The sequence below is a fragment of the Dendrobates tinctorius genome, unplaced genomic scaffold (genome assembly GCF_039654945.1).
Source record: "Dendrobates tinctorius isolate UK_male_01 unplaced genomic scaffold, ASM3965494v1 ptg000028l, whole genome shotgun sequence".
In the NCBI taxonomy this organism is placed as follows: Eukaryota; Metazoa; Chordata; class Amphibia; order Anura; family Dendrobatidae; genus Dendrobates; species Dendrobates tinctorius.
This window is the reverse complement of record NW_027361696.1, coordinates 89,000,698-89,021,465: the sequence shown is the minus strand read 5'-3', so window position 1 is coordinate 89,021,465 and position 20,768 is coordinate 89,000,698. Positions and strand designations below refer to the sequence as shown.

Genomic DNA, 20,768 nt, shown 5'->3' with positions numbered 1-20,768 from the left:
GCCCTTTCGGTTGGTGGAAAGCACAGCTTTCCGCGAACTCATGACCTATGCATTACCACGCTATGACCTACCCAGTCGCCAATTCTTCTCTCGCAAAGCCATCCCAGCCCTCCACCATCATGTGAAAGACCGCATTGTCCATGCACTCAAGCAGTCAGTGAGCGGAAAGGTGCACCTCACAACTGATGCATGGTCCAGTCGGCATGGCCAGGGCTGTTACGTGTCCATCACTGCGCACTGGGTTAATGTGGTGGATGCAGGGTCCACAGGGGACAGCGGTGGTGGGACAGTGCTGCCTAGCCCACGGTATAGGAAACAGTTGGCTGTAGGCGTTCGACCCTCCTCCTCCTCCTCCTCCAGAAGCGAAAGCTCGTCCACAGAGCGCAGTCGTACGAGCACTCCATCTGCAGCTGCCACTGTTGCACACGATGTGTCCCCCTATCGAGCAGCTAGTGGAAAGCGTCAGCAGGCTGTGTTGCAGATGATGTGTTTGGGCAACAGACACACCACCGAGGTGCTGGCCGAGTACTTGAAGCGACAAACTGAGTCATGGCTGGGCAGTGTACATCTTGAGGCAGGCAAGGTAGTTAGTGATAACGGCCGTAATTTTGTGGCAGCCATAGCCCTTTCAAAACTCAGCCATATACCTTGCTTGGCTCACACCTTGAACCTGGTGGTGCAGTGCTTCCTCAAAAATTATCCGGAGTTAACAGCCCTGCTCCAGAAGGTGCGAAGACTGTGCGCGCACATCCGCCGGTCGACTGTACACTCCGTTCGTATGCAGAAGCTGCAGCGTTTGCTCCACCTTCCCAACCACCGCCTCATTATCGACATTGCAACAATGTGGAACTCCACCATGCACATGGTGGAGCGGCTGTGCGAGCAGAGGCAGGCCATAATGCATTTGTGGGAGGATACACGGCCAGGCACTTTGAGAGCAGACATGGAGTTGACAGGTGTGCAGTGGTCGAAGCTGAAAGACCTCTGTAAAGTCCTTCAGTGTTTTGAGGAATGCACACGGCTGGTAAGCGCAGACGACGCCATCCTAAGCATGAGCATCCCACTTATGCGTCTGCTCATGCAAACTTTGACGAACCTTAAGGAGCAGGCGTCTGCAGCCAATGTTGATGAGGAGGAGGGAATCCTTGATGACATTCAGCCATTGTCTGCTCAGGGACCTCTCCTGGACGAGGTGGAGGAAGAAGAGGAGGAGGAGGAGGATGATGGGGATGATTACTTAGGGGAGGAGGATGCATCTCGAGGGGCAAGTGAAAATGTTGGTGTGGCAGGGTCTGGTACAGGGTTTGTGCGTGACTGGAGGGATGTGGATTTGCCAGAAAGTGCTCCTCCAACCAGCACTCGCAGTGCATCATTGACACCGGGAACATTGGCCCACATGTCAGATTATGCCTTGCAGATCCTAAAAAGGGACCCACGCATTGCCAAAATGATGAACGATGACGACTACTGGTTGGCCAGCATCCTGGATCCACGCTATAAAGGCAAATTACAAAACATCATGCCACAGGAGAACCTTGACCTAATATTGGCTAATAAACAAGCAACTCTGGTAAATCGGTTGCTTGAGGCATTCCCAGCACACAGCAGCGGTGATGGTTCTCACACGAGCCGTACGGGCCGGGGGCAGCTTGGCAGAGGTGTTCGTGGTGCACACAGCAGAAGTGGCGTTGGAGACAGGGGTTTCATGACAATGTTGTGGACTGATTTTTCAAGTACCGCTCACACAACTGGTAATACTGCATCGATGGAAAGTGACAGGAGACAGCAGTTGTCAACTATGGTTACAAACTACTTTTCCTCCCATATTGATGTTCTCCCACACAGGTCATTCCCCTTTGACTATTGGGCCGCTAAACTGGACACCTGGCCTGAATTGGCACAATATGCCTTACAGGAGCTCGCTTGCCGAGCTGCAAGTGTGCTATCGGAAAGAGTCTTCAGTGCAGCTGGATCAATCCTGACAGAAAAAAGGACCCGTCTGTCAACCCAAAATGTGGATGATCTAACCTTCATTAAAATGAACCACGCATGGGTTTCCAAGGATTTTGTCCCACCTTCCCCTGATGACACATAGGGTGACAGAAGAATGGCTTGCTTTGGTCCACCTCTTCCTGGGACTTGACCTATTTCACCTTTTGCATCAGCTGAATGTCCAACATCAACATATGCCACTTTCTAAAACTCCCTAACTGTGCTGCCTCCCCCCCCATGGCCGGGGTCACCACCTAGCGCACGACACCGTGCGAGTGCCGTTGCCCTGGACAGGTGGGTAGGCTGACTCTTGGGCGCGGGCACTGGCACAGGGTCCTTCATAGTGCAATCAAGTGTCTCTGACGGTGGTGGTGCACACCCGCCGTCAGACACACCGCCATACTATGAGGGGCCCAGTGCCAGTACCGACGCCCACGAGTGGGCCCCCCTTGCTTGGGCAGGGCCCCAGCATTTGCAATATTTACCTCTCCCTGCTCCTCCGCTGTGTAGTCTGGGCCGTCAAATCCATACTGTGCCTGACACCGTCTGAGCCTGCCTCCTGATGTATAGACACATATTTTGAATGTGTACGCTATCCATACATGTTATCTGGGGATACGGTACCCTTTCTAACCTTTGTGCAATCACGTGCAATCCATACTGGGCCTAACACCGTCTGAGCCTGCCTCCTGATGTATAGACATATATTTTGAATGTGTACGCTATCCATACATGTTATCTGGGGATACGGTACCCTTTCTCACCTTTGTGCAATCACATGTAATCCATACTGGGCATGAGAACGGCTGGCGAGCTGTTAAGCAAGCTACAGCACCTGTGGTTTACACACGTAAGTTTTTCATTTTTTCAGGAATGACGGTTAGGCCTAATTCCGGAACTGCGGTTGACCTGCACTTACTGGGAAATCATTGTTCGCGGGTAATAATTGTAATCAGTGATCCCCATCACTAACGTTGTTCAGCGGGTTATCTGCACCTGTAAGCGACAAACGCTGGCCTTTTCAGTGTAGCGCACATGCAGCCACGGACATGTAAGGGCATGACACACCAGTTATTGGCCAATCTCATGTGCCAGAGCCTCACGTGTCCCTCTAGTAAGCCGGACTCGGACCGCGGGGCATGACGGAGTCTCGTTCGGTAACGGAATTAAGCTTGCAATGTGTACATCTGTTCTGTAGCTGGCATGGTTGAGGTTTCCCAGGTGGAGTCGAATTTAACCGTAGGCTCCACTCCTGGTGGTGCCCTTCTGGACATTCCTTTAAGGTTCAGCTTTGCAACCATACTGCCCACGTAAAACAAACACTTTGCCTTCATGAACGCTGTTTGGAGGGTCATGACTCGTGAGAATAACGCCGCCCAATCAGTTAACCTGCTAGAGAGATCGTTCGTTGCTCCCAAGCATGACATCACACTCCCTAGGAAGAAGGTAATGCCACTGTGGCGACTGTACTCCTGGGGGCGACACAAGTGCACTGATGCCCAGCCACTGCTCGATGAATCTGCTGGTACATTGACCCAGACCACTACATTCCCCTCGCATGCTACACGACCTGAATCTGACCCTGATGAAACTCAGGTTACCCTTCCCATATACAGTTCCATCTTACACGGTGACAAAGAGGAAGCTGCAGATGAAAGTGCAGGTTCGGCCCACCCGCCATCAGACACGCCACCGTACTATCAGGGGCCCTGTGCCAGTGCCGTCGCCAACGAGTGGGCCCCCCTGCTTGCTCAGGATCACAGCACTTGCAAAGTTGAAATACTGTGCAGTGAGATGGAAGATGGGGACGACGAGAAGTCCAGACAAGTACAGGGATTCCCTAGCGAGGAGACTTATTTGATTGTTTTCAATGTTGGGACAGCAATTTTTGGGAAGCACTATACTCTGGAGAATGATAGATGGGGCCCACCATACACTGGAACATTCCAAAGGTGGACATCAGACACTGGAGCAGCATTTACAGGGCACATTATACACTAGAGCATTAGAAATGGGGCCCATTATGTTTGGAGCATTATTTGGGCCCATAAGACAGTGGAGCTTCATCCATGGGGACCAACATATACTGTAGCATTATGTGGAGCTCATCATATACTGTTTCAAACATTATATGGGACCAATGATTTTGTATGGAGAAATAGATGGGCCTCGTCATGAGATGTAAAAAGTGAGGTATTTTTCATTGTACTATACCGCTATTTCTCTGCCGTATCGGAGCATGATGAGTTGTGGTATGTGTTAAAGGGGCGCTCTTTCGCCCAGGGCACATGAAAACCTGCAGCCAGTCCTCCCCCCCCACAACTTTAGCCAAATAACCCCCATTTTTCAGTGCGTAACTTGTATTATGAAGTTAATTAAGGTTGACAAGCAGTAAGAAGAATTGATGCTTTTGGCATTCAAATGGGCACTGTAGGTGTGTTTCCTGTCCTCCTCTCACTGCCGACTTTTATTCCCCATTGACTTACATTAGGTTTCGTGTTTCGGGACGACCCCGACTTTTCCCTATAATCGGACGATCTTGCTCGACCCGACTTTTGGAAAAGTCGGGTTTCACGAAACGAAACGCGACCCTAAAAAAACAAAAGTCGCTCAACTCTAGTCGTGACATTATTACCAACCCGTACTATTTTCCGGTGAACCCATGGCTCAAGCCAAGGCTTTTGATTGCCTGATCCAGACCCTCACGGATGAGGTTACCGAGTTGCTGACTCAGGTGGTGCAGCGGTTTTAGAAGGTGTCTGGGTTCTTGGTCTCGGCTCATGTGCAGTCTCAACCGGAACCCAAAATATCTCTACCTGACAGGTTCTCCAGAGGGAGAGATACATTTTTGGTCCTTAAGGAAGTCTGTAAGTTGCATTTCAGGTTTCGCCCTCATTCCTCAGGGAGTGAGGAACAGTGTATGAGGATTATAGTCTCCCTTCTCAAGGGTGATCCCCAATCCTGGACTTTCTCCCTGCTGACTGATTCACCATCTTTGCGATCGGTGGACAAGTTTTTTGCGGAATTGGCGCTGGTATATGAGGACCCTGATGGCATCTTCCTGGCTAATTCTTGACTGTAAGATCCAGCAGGGGGCCCGGCTGGCTGAGGAGTACTGCTCAGAGTTTTGGAGATGGGCCACTGACATGCAGTGGAATGACCCTGCTCTTAGGATTCATTTCTGTCAGGTTCTGTCAGCTAGGCTACATGATACTCTGATGCAGTATGCTACTGCTGGGTTGTTGGAGGCCACCATGGCCATTGCTATCTGGGTGGATAGATGCCTCAGGGAGAGACATACACCAAATCTACCCCTGTTGTTCTTTCTAGGGAGGACACACTGGTGCAGACAGATGAAACCATGCAGGTGGGAGGAGCCTCCTCTCAAATTAGGTTGGCTGTGGTTTGCTGTGGGACAGGGGCATGTTTTTTCAGTGATCTGACTGATCATTTCATCAAAGTCTGCCCAGCTCATGCCAAACTGTGTACTCCATCACAAAAGTCGCTTTCCCCTGGACATGTGGAGGGAGATGACCAGTTTGTGTACATTTCCTCCACCTTTACATCTCCGTTTTCCATTATGGCTGAAGTGGTGGTTGGTGAGAAAGCTGAAATTATATCGGTTCTTGTGGATAGTGGAGCTGGTATCAATTTGGTGGAGTCTCATTTTGTTCAGACCCACGGTCTGATCGGTAGGACGCTGGGGAGACCCATTTCCATTCATGCAATGGACTCTGTCCCTCTCAGCCAGAGGAGTCTGACGGGTCATAAACGATAATAACCTATGTATGGGGACTCTTCATGAAAAGTACCTGTCGTGTTACATCTTGGAGGATATGCCAACTCCCATCATCTTAGGCCTTCCCTGACTGAAGAGACACAATCCGTTCATGGATTGGTGGTCCTTGGACGTAGTGAGTTGGGACCAGTCATGGAAAGATTGTTGCCTGTGAGCTACATCCTTCTGGAATCTACCCCTTCTTCTCTGGTGGAGGCAGATAAGGTACTACCAGGGAATAGGGGCAGGATTCAACCATCACCACAGGTAAACTCTGAGTCTCGGGGTCCTCTCAGGAGGAGGGAGCAGGGGAGGGTGGATGTTCCCCCTGAATGTAGTGAGGGTATTAGTTTGGTGACACAGGGGAATACCTCTGTTGTCCGTTCCTTAAGGAAAATACCATCTGTTGGCAAACATATGCGTGGAAATAAATGCTCAGTTCTGGATCCGTGTGTGAATGGAGTACATTTGGATGTCCACTAAAAACATCAAGATGAAGTGAGCATCTGGGACCTGGAGTTCTAGGGTGATCTGGCTGTATGGAGTGTCAGATATTCTTAGCCCTAGGACCTTCCAGTTGGAGTTACCATCAGCAATGCAGGTGCAGAACGTATTCCACAGGTGGACACTCTGGAAATTTGTTGCACGTCGAAAGCCTACATTATATCTGTCATGATCAGGCTGCATTGGCCGGAAACCTGGGGATCACGTGACTGCAGAGGTGAATCCTAGAGGGTCGATGCATCCTCACCATACGTATACTTCTGGTGAAGTCCAGTGTTTAATGGTCCAGAGGACCCTCGTTGAAAGGGCCTTCCTCTCCTTTTTTCATCCCATTGTTGGTACTTGTTGTGGCGTCTGCTTGACTTACCGGTGTTGGTAGTGACATGTATAGATATATAGATCTGCATAACAGCTAGAGTCCTTTACATATTTTTTTCCTATGAGTAAAGAAAGAGAAAAGAATAATACGCAAGTCTTGCTAATGAAAATTTACTAAAATAAAGCAAATGACTTACTGTGTAATGACAGGAGGGATAATTATTACCACAGTTATTACAGCTGCAATTAGATTGATGACTAGTTCTTAAGCTCGTTGATCTTTTTTCACTTTGATATTTCAAATATGACCACTACACATTAGTGTGTTTTCAATGTCTTTCATTGTTAATAAATCACCCTGTCAACTTTTTTTTATCGTTTACAAATGTTAAGTCTTTTCTTCAGCATTTTTATTATGGTTTTCCTCATTTACAGAAATATTTAAAGGGAATCTGTTAGCATATTTGTCCTGTACAATTTGATGACAGTATGAGATAGGGGTTAAAACACTGATTAGCATCACTTATTAGGCTGTGTGCTGTTGTTTACTTACAATGAAGGTGTGATCATTAGGACATTATCATTATCCGTACCACAGTGCAGGTGAGCCCTGGTCTGACTAGATAAGAAGCTCACTATCAATAGACAATGTACTTAGGGAGCCTGGTATGGTTTGGTTTAGGTAACAAGCTCTGCTTAATGCTACATCTAAGAATACTTTTTCTGTCACAACTGCTGCACCCAATAAACAAAGTAGTATGCTAGAATCAGGGTCTCTTTATGTACATTATGCTTATCTTAGATGAGGTAGCAAAAACCTGGTGACATTCCATTTAATAGAAAAAAAAATTGTTGCTATCTTTTACTGTATAATGATTAATAATATTTACGTAGCAGTTGTAGTGTATACAATATTACTGCTTTTACTCATATTTTTGTTTTTGTTTTTCAGGAAAAAGGTTCCACCTTCCTCCAGTTAGGGGCTTCTACAGAGCAGCAACTGCAAGTCATCTTTGAGGTTTTGGAGGAATATGATTGGACGGCTTTTGCAGTGATCACCACGTTATTCCCTGGCTATGAAGACTTTGTGGATTACATTGAGTTACTAACTGACAGCAGTTTTATCGGATGGGAAAATCGAGGGGTTTTAACACTCAACCTCACTGATGACCCCAGTGAGGCGAAACTAAAGAGACAATTGAAAGAGATAACTGTACAGGTGCGACTGCTCTACTGTTCTAAGGATGAAGCTGATGGGGTCTTCAAAGCTGCAAGGGAAGCTGGGCTAACTGGACCTGGTTACATTTGGTTTATGGTGGGGACTAACCTAGGAGGCACAGATTATATGCCGGAGCACTTGCCGGTTGGTCTGTTTACAGTTTTGTCTGCTGGATGGAAAGATGACCTCCACAGAAGAGTACAAAATGGTGTTGCCATCATTGCAAAAGGGGCAGAGGCTTTGTACAAAGATTTTGGTTTTATACCAGAATTTAACAATGATTGCAGGGCACCGAACCTTACTCATGGAAGTGAAAATCTGCACAGGTAATATTAAATCTGTTATTCCTCCTTCATTAAGTAATTCTAAATCTTTGACATGTTATTTGAAAAAATAAGAAATTAAGACCAGATACCAGTTTCATAGTAGTGTCTGACATTGGCAGGTTTATGACTTTTATGGTTGTATCCATTAAAGTTGAGCAAGAGATTGACAGGGCACTGGGCCAGCAGTGTTGTCAGTAGTTTGTGGCCACTGGAACAGAACTCTACGAAACATCTCTCCTGATTAGAAGACCCAGCACAATGCCACCTGTGAATCACTCCACAATGTTGTATAAGAATGGCCACTAGAGATGTTGGCAGGTACGACAAGGTTTACAGGGTTCTGGTCTGGTGGCCACATATTATTGATGTGGTTGATGGACTAGGGCCTTGGGAATTTTTTTGCTCACCTCTAGTATAATAATAATTAATAGTAATAATTTTATTTCTGTAGCACCAACATAAACCGCAGCACTTTAAGTTTTAAAGGGGACTTCTACAGACAATAGATATTACTGCATACCAATAAACACATAGATCAAACCAGATACCAAGAAGAGTTATGGCCCAGCTCGCAAGCCTACAATCTATAAGGAAAAAGGGGAAACACGAAAGGTGGATGGTAACAATTGCTTTTATTGTTCGGACCAGCCATAGTGTAAGAATCGGGTGTTCCTGTTGCTGCATGAACCAATTAACAGTCTAAATATTTAACAGTACAGACACAGAGGGCTATTAAATGCATAAAGCATGTGAGAACATGATGCGAGGAACCTGATTATGGTAAAAAATTTTGAATGAGTCACACAGGGATATTTAAATTAATGCATTGAGGCGATAGACCAGTCTGAACAAATGCATTTTATGGGCACGCTTAAAACTGTGGGGATTGGGGATTAATCATATTAACCTGGGTAGTCCATTCCAAAGATTTGGCTCAGCACATGAAAAGTCTTGGAGACTGGAGTGGGAGGTTCTGATTACGGAGGATGTTAACCTCAGGTCATTAGTAAAACGGAGGGCATGGGTAGGGTGGTAGGTTGAGACAATGGAGGAGATATAGGGTGGTGCTGAGCCATGGAGTGCTTTGTGGGTGAGGGTAATAAGATTATACTAAATTTTGGAGTGGATGGGTAACCAGTGTAAGGACTAGCACAAGGTAGAGGCATCGGTATAACGATTGGTGAGGGATATGATCCTAGCTGCAACATTCAGGACAGATTGGAGAGGGGAGAGTTTGGTAAGAGGGAGACCGATTAGTAGAAAGTTACAATAGTCCGGACGAGCATGAATAAGAGAAACAGTAAGAGTTTTTGCAGAGTAGAAAGTAAGAATGGGTCAAATTCTAGAAATGTTTTTGATGTGCAGATAACAAGAGTGAGCCAGTGATCGGATGGTGGGGGTGAATGAAAGCTCGGAATCAAGTTTGACCCCAAGACAGTGGGCATGTTGCTGGGGAGTAATGGTGGAACCACACACGGAAATGGCAATGTCGGGCATAGGTAGGTTAGTAGAGGGAGGAAAAATGAGGATCAGGACTTAGACTTGGAGGATCAGTTTTTTTGACAGGTTCAGTTTCAGATAGAGGGAGAACATGATGTTAGAGACAGCGGTAAGTCAATCACTGGTGTTTTCCAAAAAGGCAGTCGTTAAATCAGGAGAAGTGTATAATTGGGTGTCATCAGCATAGAGATAGTACTGGAACCCAAATCTACTGATTGCTTGACCAATAGGGGCAGTATGCAAAGAGAGGAGGAGGGGCCTAGAACCGATCCATGAGGAACCCAACAGTAAGGGGAAGATGAGAGGAAGAAGTGTCAGCAAAAGATATAGTAAAAGAGTGGTTAGAGAGATAGGAGGAGAACCAGGAGAGAACTGTGTCCTTGAGGCTGATGGAACAGAGCATAGTGAGAAGGCGCTGATTATCCACAGTGTTGAATGCTGCGGAGAGATCCAGGAGAATTAGCATGGAGTAATGACCATTAGATTTAGCTGTTAGAACATCGATAGAAACTTTAGTGAGGGCAGTTTCAGTAGAGTGAAGAGAGCGGAAACCAGATTGTAGAGGGTCGAAGAGAGAGTTATGAGAGATAGTGGATAAGTCGGCCGTGAACCAGGCATTCCAGGAGTTTAGAGATGAAGGGAAGATTTGAGACAGGTCTATACTTAGCGGCACAGTTTTGGTCTAGGGATTTTTTTTAAAGTAATGGCTGTATGATGGCATGCTTAAATGAGGAAGTAAAGATACCGGAAGAGAGAGAGAGGTTAAATATTTTTATTAGGTGAGTGGTGACTGCAGGGGAAAGGGACTGGAGGAGGTGGGATGGAATGGGGTCACTGGTGCAAGTCGAAGGACAAGAAGATGCAAGGAGCCTGATTACTTCTTCAGTTACTAGTTCAAAATCAGAGAGTGAGCTAGATCCAGTGGGGGAGGGAGGTCAGTGCATGGTATGAAGTGATTGGGAGATAATTTCCAGTCGGATGTGGTCAATTTTTTCTTTGAAATAATTAGCGAGATCGTAAGTGTGGAGATCCGTGGTTGGGGCCTGCGCTCTTGGGATGAGTAGGGTATGAAAAGCGTCAAAGAGACGTTTTGGGTTATTGGATAGTGAGGTGATGAGGGTGTTGAAATAGGTTTGTTTTGAGAGGTGAAGGACAGTGTTGTATGTTTTAAGCAAAACGAAAAAAGTGGTTTGGTACCATGTTAGCCAGTAGAAAAAAATATATAAAGTGCTCTCAGTGAGAGAAACAAAATAGGAATCTTGTGGGTATGATACCTTTTAATGGCTAACAAATAATAGTGAATGTTGTTACAAAGCAAGCTTTCGGGACTGCTTATGTCCCTTCATCCCGATATTCCCGATATCAGCCTGATGAAGGGACATAAGCAGTCCCGAAAGCTTGCTTTGTAACAACATTCACTATTATTTGTTAGCCATTAAAAGGTATCATACCCACAAGATTCCTATTTTGTTTCTCTCACTGAGAGCACTTTATATATGTTTTAAGTATGAACTTATAATGGATGAAATCTTCGGGTAGATGGGATTTTCTCCACAGACGTTTGGCGCACCGAGAGCACCGCTGTAGGAAGCGTTTGCAGTGTGTGCCAGGGTTGTCGCCGTCTGTGCCTAGTTGTTCTATGTATAGAAGGTGCAGTTTCATCCGGGGCACTTTGAAGTGTTTCACTGTAATGCTTCAGTCCAGAATCACGACATGAGAGGGAGGAGATTGGGGTCAATGATGACAGTTCTTGATAAAGAATGATAGAAGGTTGTGTTCAGAGAGTGGGAAAGGGGAGTTTGTGAAATCATCCATCGAGCAAAGCCGGGAGAAGACCAAGTCGAGGGAGTTTCCGTCTTCATGGGTGGGGGAGTTAGTATGCTGTGAGAGGCCGAAAGAGGAGGTTAGAGATAAAAGGTGAGAAGCAGGTGGTGAGAGGGGAAGAGCAATGGCAATGTTGAAGTCTCCCATGATGAGGGTGGGGATGTCACAGGAGAGATAGTGTGGAACCAGGTGGCAAAGTGATCCAGAAACTGAAGGGAGGGGTCCGGAGGACGATACACCACCGCCACTCTCATGGAGAAGGGGACGTAGAGTCTGACAGCATGGACCATGAAAGAAGGGAAGACAAGTGAGGGCACTTGAGGGATAACCTGAAAGGTACATTTGGGGGATAGGAGCAGACCAACGCCTCCACCTGCTCTGTTGTCCGATCTTGGGGTATGAGAGAAGTGCAGTCCACCATATGAAAGAGCAGCAGTGGTGGTGTCTGACTGCTGAATCCAGGTTTCAGTAAGAGCCAGAAGGTTAAGAGAATCGGAAAGGAAGAAGTCATGGATGAAGGATAGCTTATTACACACTGAGCGAGAATTCCAAAGGGCACAATTAAAAGAGATAGCAGGCATACAGGGAATATTTATAAGATTTGAGAGTTTTCTGATTGTATAAGTTGAGGGGTTCCACTTACAATAACATGAGGGGCCAGGGTTGGGAGAGATATCTCCTACGACTAGGAGGAGGATAGCATGAGTGAGCAGTTGGTTAAGTGATTTATGAGAGTGTCTCGTGTGTTGGATGGTGCGAATGAATGGATCTGTACTGTTTAGCATTCTGAAAAGAGCGTGAGTGTTATACATAGGAGAGGAAAGGACGGTGGGGCCGATATGGATGGAGTATAAAGAGTTAATGCAAGTAGGATGTGACTGAATGCAGCAGCCAGGATATAAATTATACAAATGCACATGGTATACTGTATATTTGTGGTAATCCAAATGTACAGGGAATAGATTTATTAATTTGTCTTACCTGTCTCCTGCCCTGTCTAACTGCCATGTTATAACTGCCTGTACTTTGATACATGTACTTCGATTAAATGTACATAAATCCCCCCCAGCATAAATGCTTCATCAGGCTTTGTCTGAATATATAGGAGGCTAGTTCTAAGATCTCTTACTTTTTTTCTTTCACTTGTTAGCAATCCATCATACTAAGTTGAGACAACAGGACACAATAAATGTAGTGAGCAGATAAACAAGTATCCAGGCCTACATGGATCATAAACCAGTTTGAAAAGTTACTTGACCTCATAGCATAAGGGGACAAGCAGAATAAGTTGAAATAACTATATACCATTATATATGACTGCTAAGATGAATAACAGGTAGGACACATGCAAGATTCAGTGAAGTAGCTTGATATACCGTAGTTAAATACCTGTGTGAAAAGAATAGAGATGCGTGTTAGATTCAGCCATGTTATAACTGCTCGTACTTGGATAAATGTAGGATCTATTTGTATTGTTGCTTGTTGTCTTCCACTTCTCTTTCTATTCTAATTGTAGTCCATTATTGACATTCAAATGAATTAACAAATATTATTGCATCTTTTTCCAAGGACAGTAATACTGCACCCAAATTACTCCAAAAAGTAGATTGAAGCCCATGAAAAATAAGGCCCACATTGGTTTCAATATCTAATATGCCTTACTTTTACATTTGTACTTTTTATTACATTAACGTGAACATATAGAAATATATTTTTCATCAGGTCACAATTCCATTCATGGACCAGTATGTGAAAAAACTAACTTACATGTAAAACATCTTAAAGGGATTGCCTGGGAAGCTCGCTGGTTGTTAATTGCTGTCCATATCTAAAATAATAAAACAATCTAACTATCTAAGTTAATTTTGAATACTGCATCAGTAGCTGATTTTATGGAACAGTTTGGGAGACAAAATCGCACACACAAAGGACAGTAAGGCCTGATCAGGTTAGTGAAAAGCGGGAGTATGTGCTCTCCTGGCAGGTGTTGTGTGAAAGCACTACACCTGTATACATGTATAACTGCTGCTGCCTGGTGGCTAGAGATGAAAACAATAGCAGAGGAAGACGATAGCATGTTGAAAGTGATGTTTTGCTATAGATGAGAAGTCTTTTGTGTTTCAAAATGGTTCCTTATTGTTCCATTGCATTTTGGCGCTTTTAAGGTAAAAATTTCTAGACTCCTCTTGTGATCCTGAAGGCTTCAATTCTGATGTCCTTTTGAAAAAGCGCAGATTCTTTCTTCTCTTTTTGTATGGAAATGGCTGTCTGTTTGTCCAAGTTCATCAGCTAAGCCAGCCCCATCCTCTGACTCCGCATCAGTCATGGCAACGGAAGGATGCTGGTTTAGCTAATGAATTGAGCCATTATGTTATGATATTCAATATGAAGGGAATTGGAAATCCAGTGAGGCATATGTGGTAAAATTCAGAAAAAAAAATTATCACATATTGTCAAAAATGAATTAATTTCAAAAACAGATGGAATCACCAGCGGAACACTGATCAACGCATTTCAGCTAAGGAGCCTTATTCATGATGTTATGATGGAGGTTGTTTGGATTTTAAGCTACTTGTAGATTAGTAAACATGAAACTAATGAAGGTCTCTCATTTTACTCACAACTCTTAGTTCAATTTAAAGATGACAAAACCCATCAGTAATATTACTCCCTGATAGTTACTGGCAATCGGACAAATACTTAGATAAACTCTCTACATTACCACTAGTAATCTTGAATGCGATGTATTACAATATTTCTAAATGGGGTTCTAGATTAACTGACTGAAAAGGCAGAAAACTGGCAAATGACTGAACTCCTTGTGTTTCCTCCCTCTACTAATGTATCTATACCCGACATTGCCATTTCTGTGTGTGGTTCCACTATTACTCCCCAGCAACATGCCCGCTGTCTTGGGGTCATACTTGACTCCGAGCTTTCCTTTGCCCCCAACATACAATCACTGGCTTGCTCTTGTCATCTGCACCTCAAAAACATTTCTAGAATTCAACCTTTTCTTACTTTTGACTCTGCAAAAGCTCTTACTGTTTCTCATATTCATTCTCGTATCGACTATTGTAATTCTCTTCTAATCGGTCTCCCTCTTACCAAACTCTCCCCTCTCCAATCTGTCTTGAATGCTTCAGCCAGGATCATATTCCTCACCAATCGTTACACCAATGCCTCTACCTTGTGCCAGTCCTTACACTGGCTACCCATCCACTCCAGAATCCAGTACAAACTTATTACCCTCACCCACAAAGTCCTCCATGGCTCAGCACCACCCTACATCTCCTCCCTTGTTTCAGTATACCACCCTACCCGCGCCCTCCGTTCTGCTGATGTCCTGAGGTTAGCATCCTCAATAATCAGAACCTCCCACTCCCGTCTCCAAGACATGTGCTGCACCAATTCTTTAGAATGCACTTCCCAGGTCAATACGATTAGTCCCCAATCCCCACAATTTTAAGCGTGCCCTGAAAACGCATTTATTCAGACTGGCCTACTGCCTCTACACATTAACCTAATCTATCCCTGTGTGGCACAGCCAAAAGTTTTACCATAACCAGGTTCCCCGCATCATGTTCCCACATGCTTTATGCATCCATTAGCCCTCTGTGTCTGTACTGTTACACACTTAACATTATGGCTGATCCAAACAATCAGGGCAACTGTTACCACCCACCTTTCGTGTCTACCTCTTTCCTTAGACTGTAAGCTTGTGAGCAGGGCCCTCATTCCTCTTGGTATTTGTTATAATCTATGTGATTATTGCTATGCTGTAATGTCTATTGTCTGTACAAATCCCCTCTGAAATGTTAAGTGCTGCAGAATATGTCGGCGCTATAGAAATAAAATTTATTATTATTATTTATTAAATGAGGTTCACCACTGACAAGTGGAAGAAAATACATTTTTAATGCAAAATATATGCAGAATATTTACTCTAAATAAAGGGCATAGCTAGGCACTTAGATCAGGGCCTTGGCCCCGGATCAGTAGTTCATTGCCCCAAATCTCTAGTTATTTTTTTTTATTACATAAACTTTATTAACTATGCATGCACACGCAGGGTTTGCCTGACACTGCCCTGTGTAGTGAGGCTGTGTGATCACCTTGGTAGCTCCTCCTCCAGCTCTCTGGTCCGCCTCTTTGGCACCAGATACAGGAGAGGATTTATTTGTTCATGTGCAGAGTGACTGCACAGCATTTGTGAGGAGGCAGAGGGAGAAGAGGGCTGTGAGGGACAGCAATGCCCCTGCCCTGAGGAGACAAGAGACAAGTAGCTGTTGTTCACAGACAGGAGGATCCTCTCCTGTAATGTCAGTAGCAGCTTAGCAATTGGTTCAAGAGGACAGTGCAGGGAACAAAGGAGCACTCTTGATGCTGATTTCCAACCTCAGTCCTCCACCACTGCTGCCACTGTGCACAGCATGAGGGAGAAGAGGACAAGTTAATATATGTGTGTGTGGGAGCATATATATGTGATGTGTATGTGTGCAGCTCTTGATTCTGTGATGTGCGTAAGGTGTGTGTTCGTGCGGATGTCATATATGTGTGATGTGTCTGCTTACTCTTATCTCTGTGTGTTGATACTATTATACAATTATACATTTGTTCAAAAATTGCACTGAGTTGTTTCTAGCATAGTTACTACATCTGTGCACTATAAGCTCATAGCACTTACGAATCTGTAATTACACTACAAAAAAAGGGGAACGTAATGTATGTTAGTTATGTGTGGTTTCTTGTGGAGCTGCTTTTTGTTTTTATTTTTTTTTAATTTTCTGGTCTGTTCTTTTTTCTTGCCATGATAACCTCTTTGTTGTATCTGCCATAATGTTACCATAATACCTTTCTTCCCAGAGCCTTAATTTTTTTTATTTTTCAGTCAATTTGACCATGTTAGGCTGGTTTCACATTAGCGCTTTTTAAGCGCACGCACGGCCGGGGGTAGCTCCGCCCCCGAGCCAGCTCTCTGCCCGGCGTGCCCGCCCCTTGCTTGTAGCGCCGCCTCCTAGCGCACAGCGGCGCCTGCGATCGGCGCACCCTATCTTTAGCATAGGGTGCGCAGATCGTGCGCAGGCCGTGCGCTAGTTGCGCTTTGACCTGCGCTGTGCACTTTTGACGGTGCGCCGTGCGCGCCAAAATCAAACTTTTTGGATTTTGGCGCGCACGGCGCACCGTCAAAAGTGCGCAGCACAGGTCAAAGCGCAACTAGCGCACGGCCTGCGCACGATCTGCGCACCCTATGCTAAAGATAGTGTGCACCGATCGCAGGCGCCGCTGTGCGCTAGGAGGCGGCGCTACAAACAAGGGGCGGGCACGCAGGGCAGAGAGCCGGCTTGGGGGCGGAGCTACCCCCGGCCGTGCGTGCGCTTAAAAAGCGCTAATGTGAAACCAGCCTAAGAACTTGTGCTTTATGGGACAAGTTGCACTTTGTAAATACCCCATTTATCTTAGCAAAAAGTGTACTGGAGAATGGAAAAAAGTACCAAGTGTTGTGAAATTAGAAAAAAAAAGTGCAATTCCACATTAATTTTTTTTCTTTGCCATGTTACCTAAATACTGACACGCCATTATGATTCTCCAGGTCATTATGAGTTTGTAGACACCAAACATGTATAAGTTCTAATTTAATTGGTGAAAAAAAATTGTAAAAAAAAAAAAAAAAAAATGCCAATTTTCAAGACCCACAGAGTCTCTATTTTTCTTGATCTGGGGCTGGGTAAGGGCTTATTTTTTGCTCACCAAGCTGATGTTTTTATTGGCCCAATTTTGGTGTAGATACACTGTTTGATTGCCTGTTATTGCACTACTGTGTCGACCAAAAAGCGTAATTCTGGCATTTTGGTTTTTTTCTCATTACGCTGTTTTCCAATCAGATTCATTTAGTTTATATTTTGATAGATCAGGCGTTTCTGAATGTGGCAATACCAGATAGGTTTAATTTTGAATGGGGCAAAAGTGAGGTGATTTGAACTTTGATATTTTTAAAATATTTGTAAATTTTTTTAAAACACTTTTTTGTTTACACTTTTCAGTGATTTTCAATAGTCTCCTTAGGAGACTTGACGCTGCAATCATCCAATCGCTTGTGCTACACATAGCAGGTCTTCAGCTCTGCAGTGACAGGCATGAGGGTCTTCTGCAGATCCCCCGCTGTCATACCAACCCATCTGCACCCCATGATCATGTGACAGTGGCACCGATGGGAGAAGTTAGTGACGCACTTCTTGTAAGTGCAAGTTAAATGCCGCTGTCAGAGATTGCCAGCGGCATTTAACAAGATTCAACCCGCGGCTGTTATGGGTACATGACAGCTGATCAAATCAGCTGTCTTGTGCATCAAAAGTTTTGGCTCAGTGCATGAAAGGGAGGGAGGGGACCTATGACTTACCAATACGTCAGATTGTGTAGGAGTTTAAAAATGAATAAAAACTGTACCTAATTTTCCCATGTTCGTAAAAAAGTTTAATATCGTCATTACTAAAAATGTCCTATCAAAATATTGAATTTTTTAATACCTTACATTAAATTCTGAGAAGAAAAAAAAGCAAGTTAGTAGAAAGAAACCTTATAAGGTAGTGTGCACACTTTCAGAATTTGCAGCAGAAAAACCTGCTGCAAATACTGGAGTGTTGGCAGCAAAAACATTGCTTACTTTCACATTGTGTTTAGTGGCCCCGTCAGGGCATATATCTGACCACCCAAAAAAAAAAAAAACAGGGTTCAGACATATGTGCTGATGGGGCTATAGACTTTATTGGTGACGGCAGTGTGAGCGAGAGATCTGCCTTGAATATTTTTTGGGAAAATATATCTACTGGATGTGAACACTTCCGAAAATGATGCACTTCAGAGCGTACGTATGCTCTGCCGTCACCATTGCTGTCTATGGCCCTATCGGCGCTTGCATCCAAACCCATTTGCTGGTGGGGTGTGATTAGGGTTGGGTGTATGCCCTGAAGGGGCCTCTAAACGCAATGTGAAAGTACGTTAGAATATGTAAGTATTGCTGCATTTTTCGATGTTTTTTTCCATTCATTTGAATAAATGAGAAATGCTGAAAAAATTGACATGCTGTTGATTTGAAACTGCTTGAAATCTGCAAGTAAAAAACCAAGCAGTATGTGCATGAGACTTTAGAAATATTCAATTTGCTGCTGCTGTAAATCACAGCATTTTGTCCATGAAAAAAAATGCATGGAAAAAAAAAGCAACAAAAATGCAAAGTGTGCACATACCCTGAATTTGGTATGGGTGTTATTGTATTGACATTTTAGTATAATTTTGCCAAGGTTTGCTGCAAAATGGAAACTAAAAATAAACCATAAAACAATGGTGGCATTGCATTTTTTCACTATTTCATCTTACGTTTTTTCCCATTATTTCTAAAATATTGTATGGTAAAATGAGTGATGTCATTCAAAATATCATCTTGTCCTGAAAAAACATCATATGGCTAAAAATAAAAAGTAAGGACTCTTCGAACAGTGGAGGAACCAAAAAAAGAACAAAAATGCCAGTGTCCATAAAATAAACGATGGTGTTCCATAGGCCAGGAGTAGACAACTCTATTTCATGGTCCATGTACAGTGCACAATTCTTGGCCCATCAGCAGATCTCCTGCCATCAGCTCAGCAGCACCATGTATTCTCATGAAGTTTCGTCCAGGTTAATATACCAGTGATTGGTGTGGGCATTGTGGTCCATTTAAGGACCATGGAATGCCGCCATCTGAAGCAGAGGGACCCCATTAATCATTGTGGGATACATCTTGGTTCCTCAGTTTCCATGTTTAGAATGGAAGAAAAGAGAGTCATGCAGAACTCTTATTTTCTATCCTAAAACTGAACATAACAAACCCATAGGCACCTAATAATATTCAGTGGGATTCCTGTGCTTCCATTCGCATCAGCGGATTCATTTTAAATGTTTAGACTATGTTCACACTCAGCGTTTTTTTGCTGATTTTTTTTTAAGTAAATTAAAAGCTGTTTTTTTTACATTACCAACAAAAGCCATGAGACTTCAGAAATCTCATGCACACAGCTTGATTTTTTTTCTGACTGAATATGAAATCTGCAGCGTCAATTCTCTTGGCATTTTAGACATGTTTTTTCACCCACAAAAAGCAATGAGAAAGTTAAAAAAAAAAAACACTGCACAAAGCTTTCAGCGCATTTTTGGTGAATAAAACTAATTTTAAAAAACATGCACAGTAGACAAAGCACACATCTAATCTGCACCCAAGAACGCTGTAAAAGAAAGTGTGACAAAAACACAGTGAAAATGCCTCAAAACAAGAGCCAAAAGATCATAATAAACTGCAGCATAAATGCTGCCTGTGAGCCTAGCATTACATAGGCTATGTTAACATGTTGCATTTTTGCTAGTTTTTTTTGCAGCTTTTTTTTAATGCAAATTCCAAGCTGCTTTTTGCAGTACCAGGAAAAACTATGAGACTTCATAAAGCAAGAGGAAAGTGCAAAAATTTGACTGATCATCATTATATAATTATTCTGCAGTGTTTTTTGGCAAATAAAACTAACTTTATGAAATGTACTGTAGACAAAAAACAAAAGCTTAATCCATACCAAACACACAGCAAAATCTTCTCAAGTGCTGAAAAGTGGGTGTTTTTGAATGCAAGGTTTTTAGTGCCAAAAGAGCAAGTTATGGCTTCTGAAAAGTGCTGTGTGTGAATATAGACTAATAGTTATAGAATGCAGGTGAGAAAGTCATCTAAGGCCTGTTTCACACTTCCGTTTTTGTGTCCGCCAAACGGATCCGTTTCCGTTTTTTTGACGGAAACTGATGCAAACGGATCCGTTTTTTAAAAAACGGATCCGTTTTTTTGACGGATCCGCGGTAACCGTAATGGAAGTCTATGGGACAAAAAAAACGGATCCTGCAAAAAATGGCGGATCCGTTTTTTTACGGAAAACAACGGATTTTGACGGATTTGAAAAAACGGAAGTGTGAAACAGGCCTAAGATATTAGACCTATTAGACTGACAGTTTTTGCCAACATACATAGTAACACAGTTAGCAAGGCCGAAAAAAGACATTTGTCCATCCAGTTGGTGGAAAAACTTTTTCTCCTCCAGATGCAGAGAATGACCCCTTGCATAAATTCAAACCCCACATCCTCTCCGATTTTTACTATCCTTTCTAAACAGACTGTAATCCTGTAAATTAACTGCCCAGTCATAGCTTTCACTTAACCATGTCTCGGTTATTTCCACTATGTCATATTTACCTGTAGCTATTTCTGCTTCTAGTTCTTCCATCTTGTTTGTCA

The 20,768-nt window shown here is 43.8% G+C and overlaps 1 protein-coding gene across 1 annotated transcript in view; it reads left to right on the top strand.

Moving 5' to 3' along the window:
- Window positions 1-20,768, top strand: part of GRIN2D (glutamate ionotropic receptor NMDA type subunit 2D) — a 699,139-nt gene that overhangs the window by 66,597 nt on the left and 611,774 nt on the right. Inside the window, exon 2 of the mRNA XM_073571149.1 lies at window positions 7,545-8,137. Coding sequence (XP_073427250.1) covers window positions 7,545-8,137 — 593 coding nt within the window. The remainder of the gene's footprint in view (window positions 1-7,544; window positions 8,138-20,768) is intronic.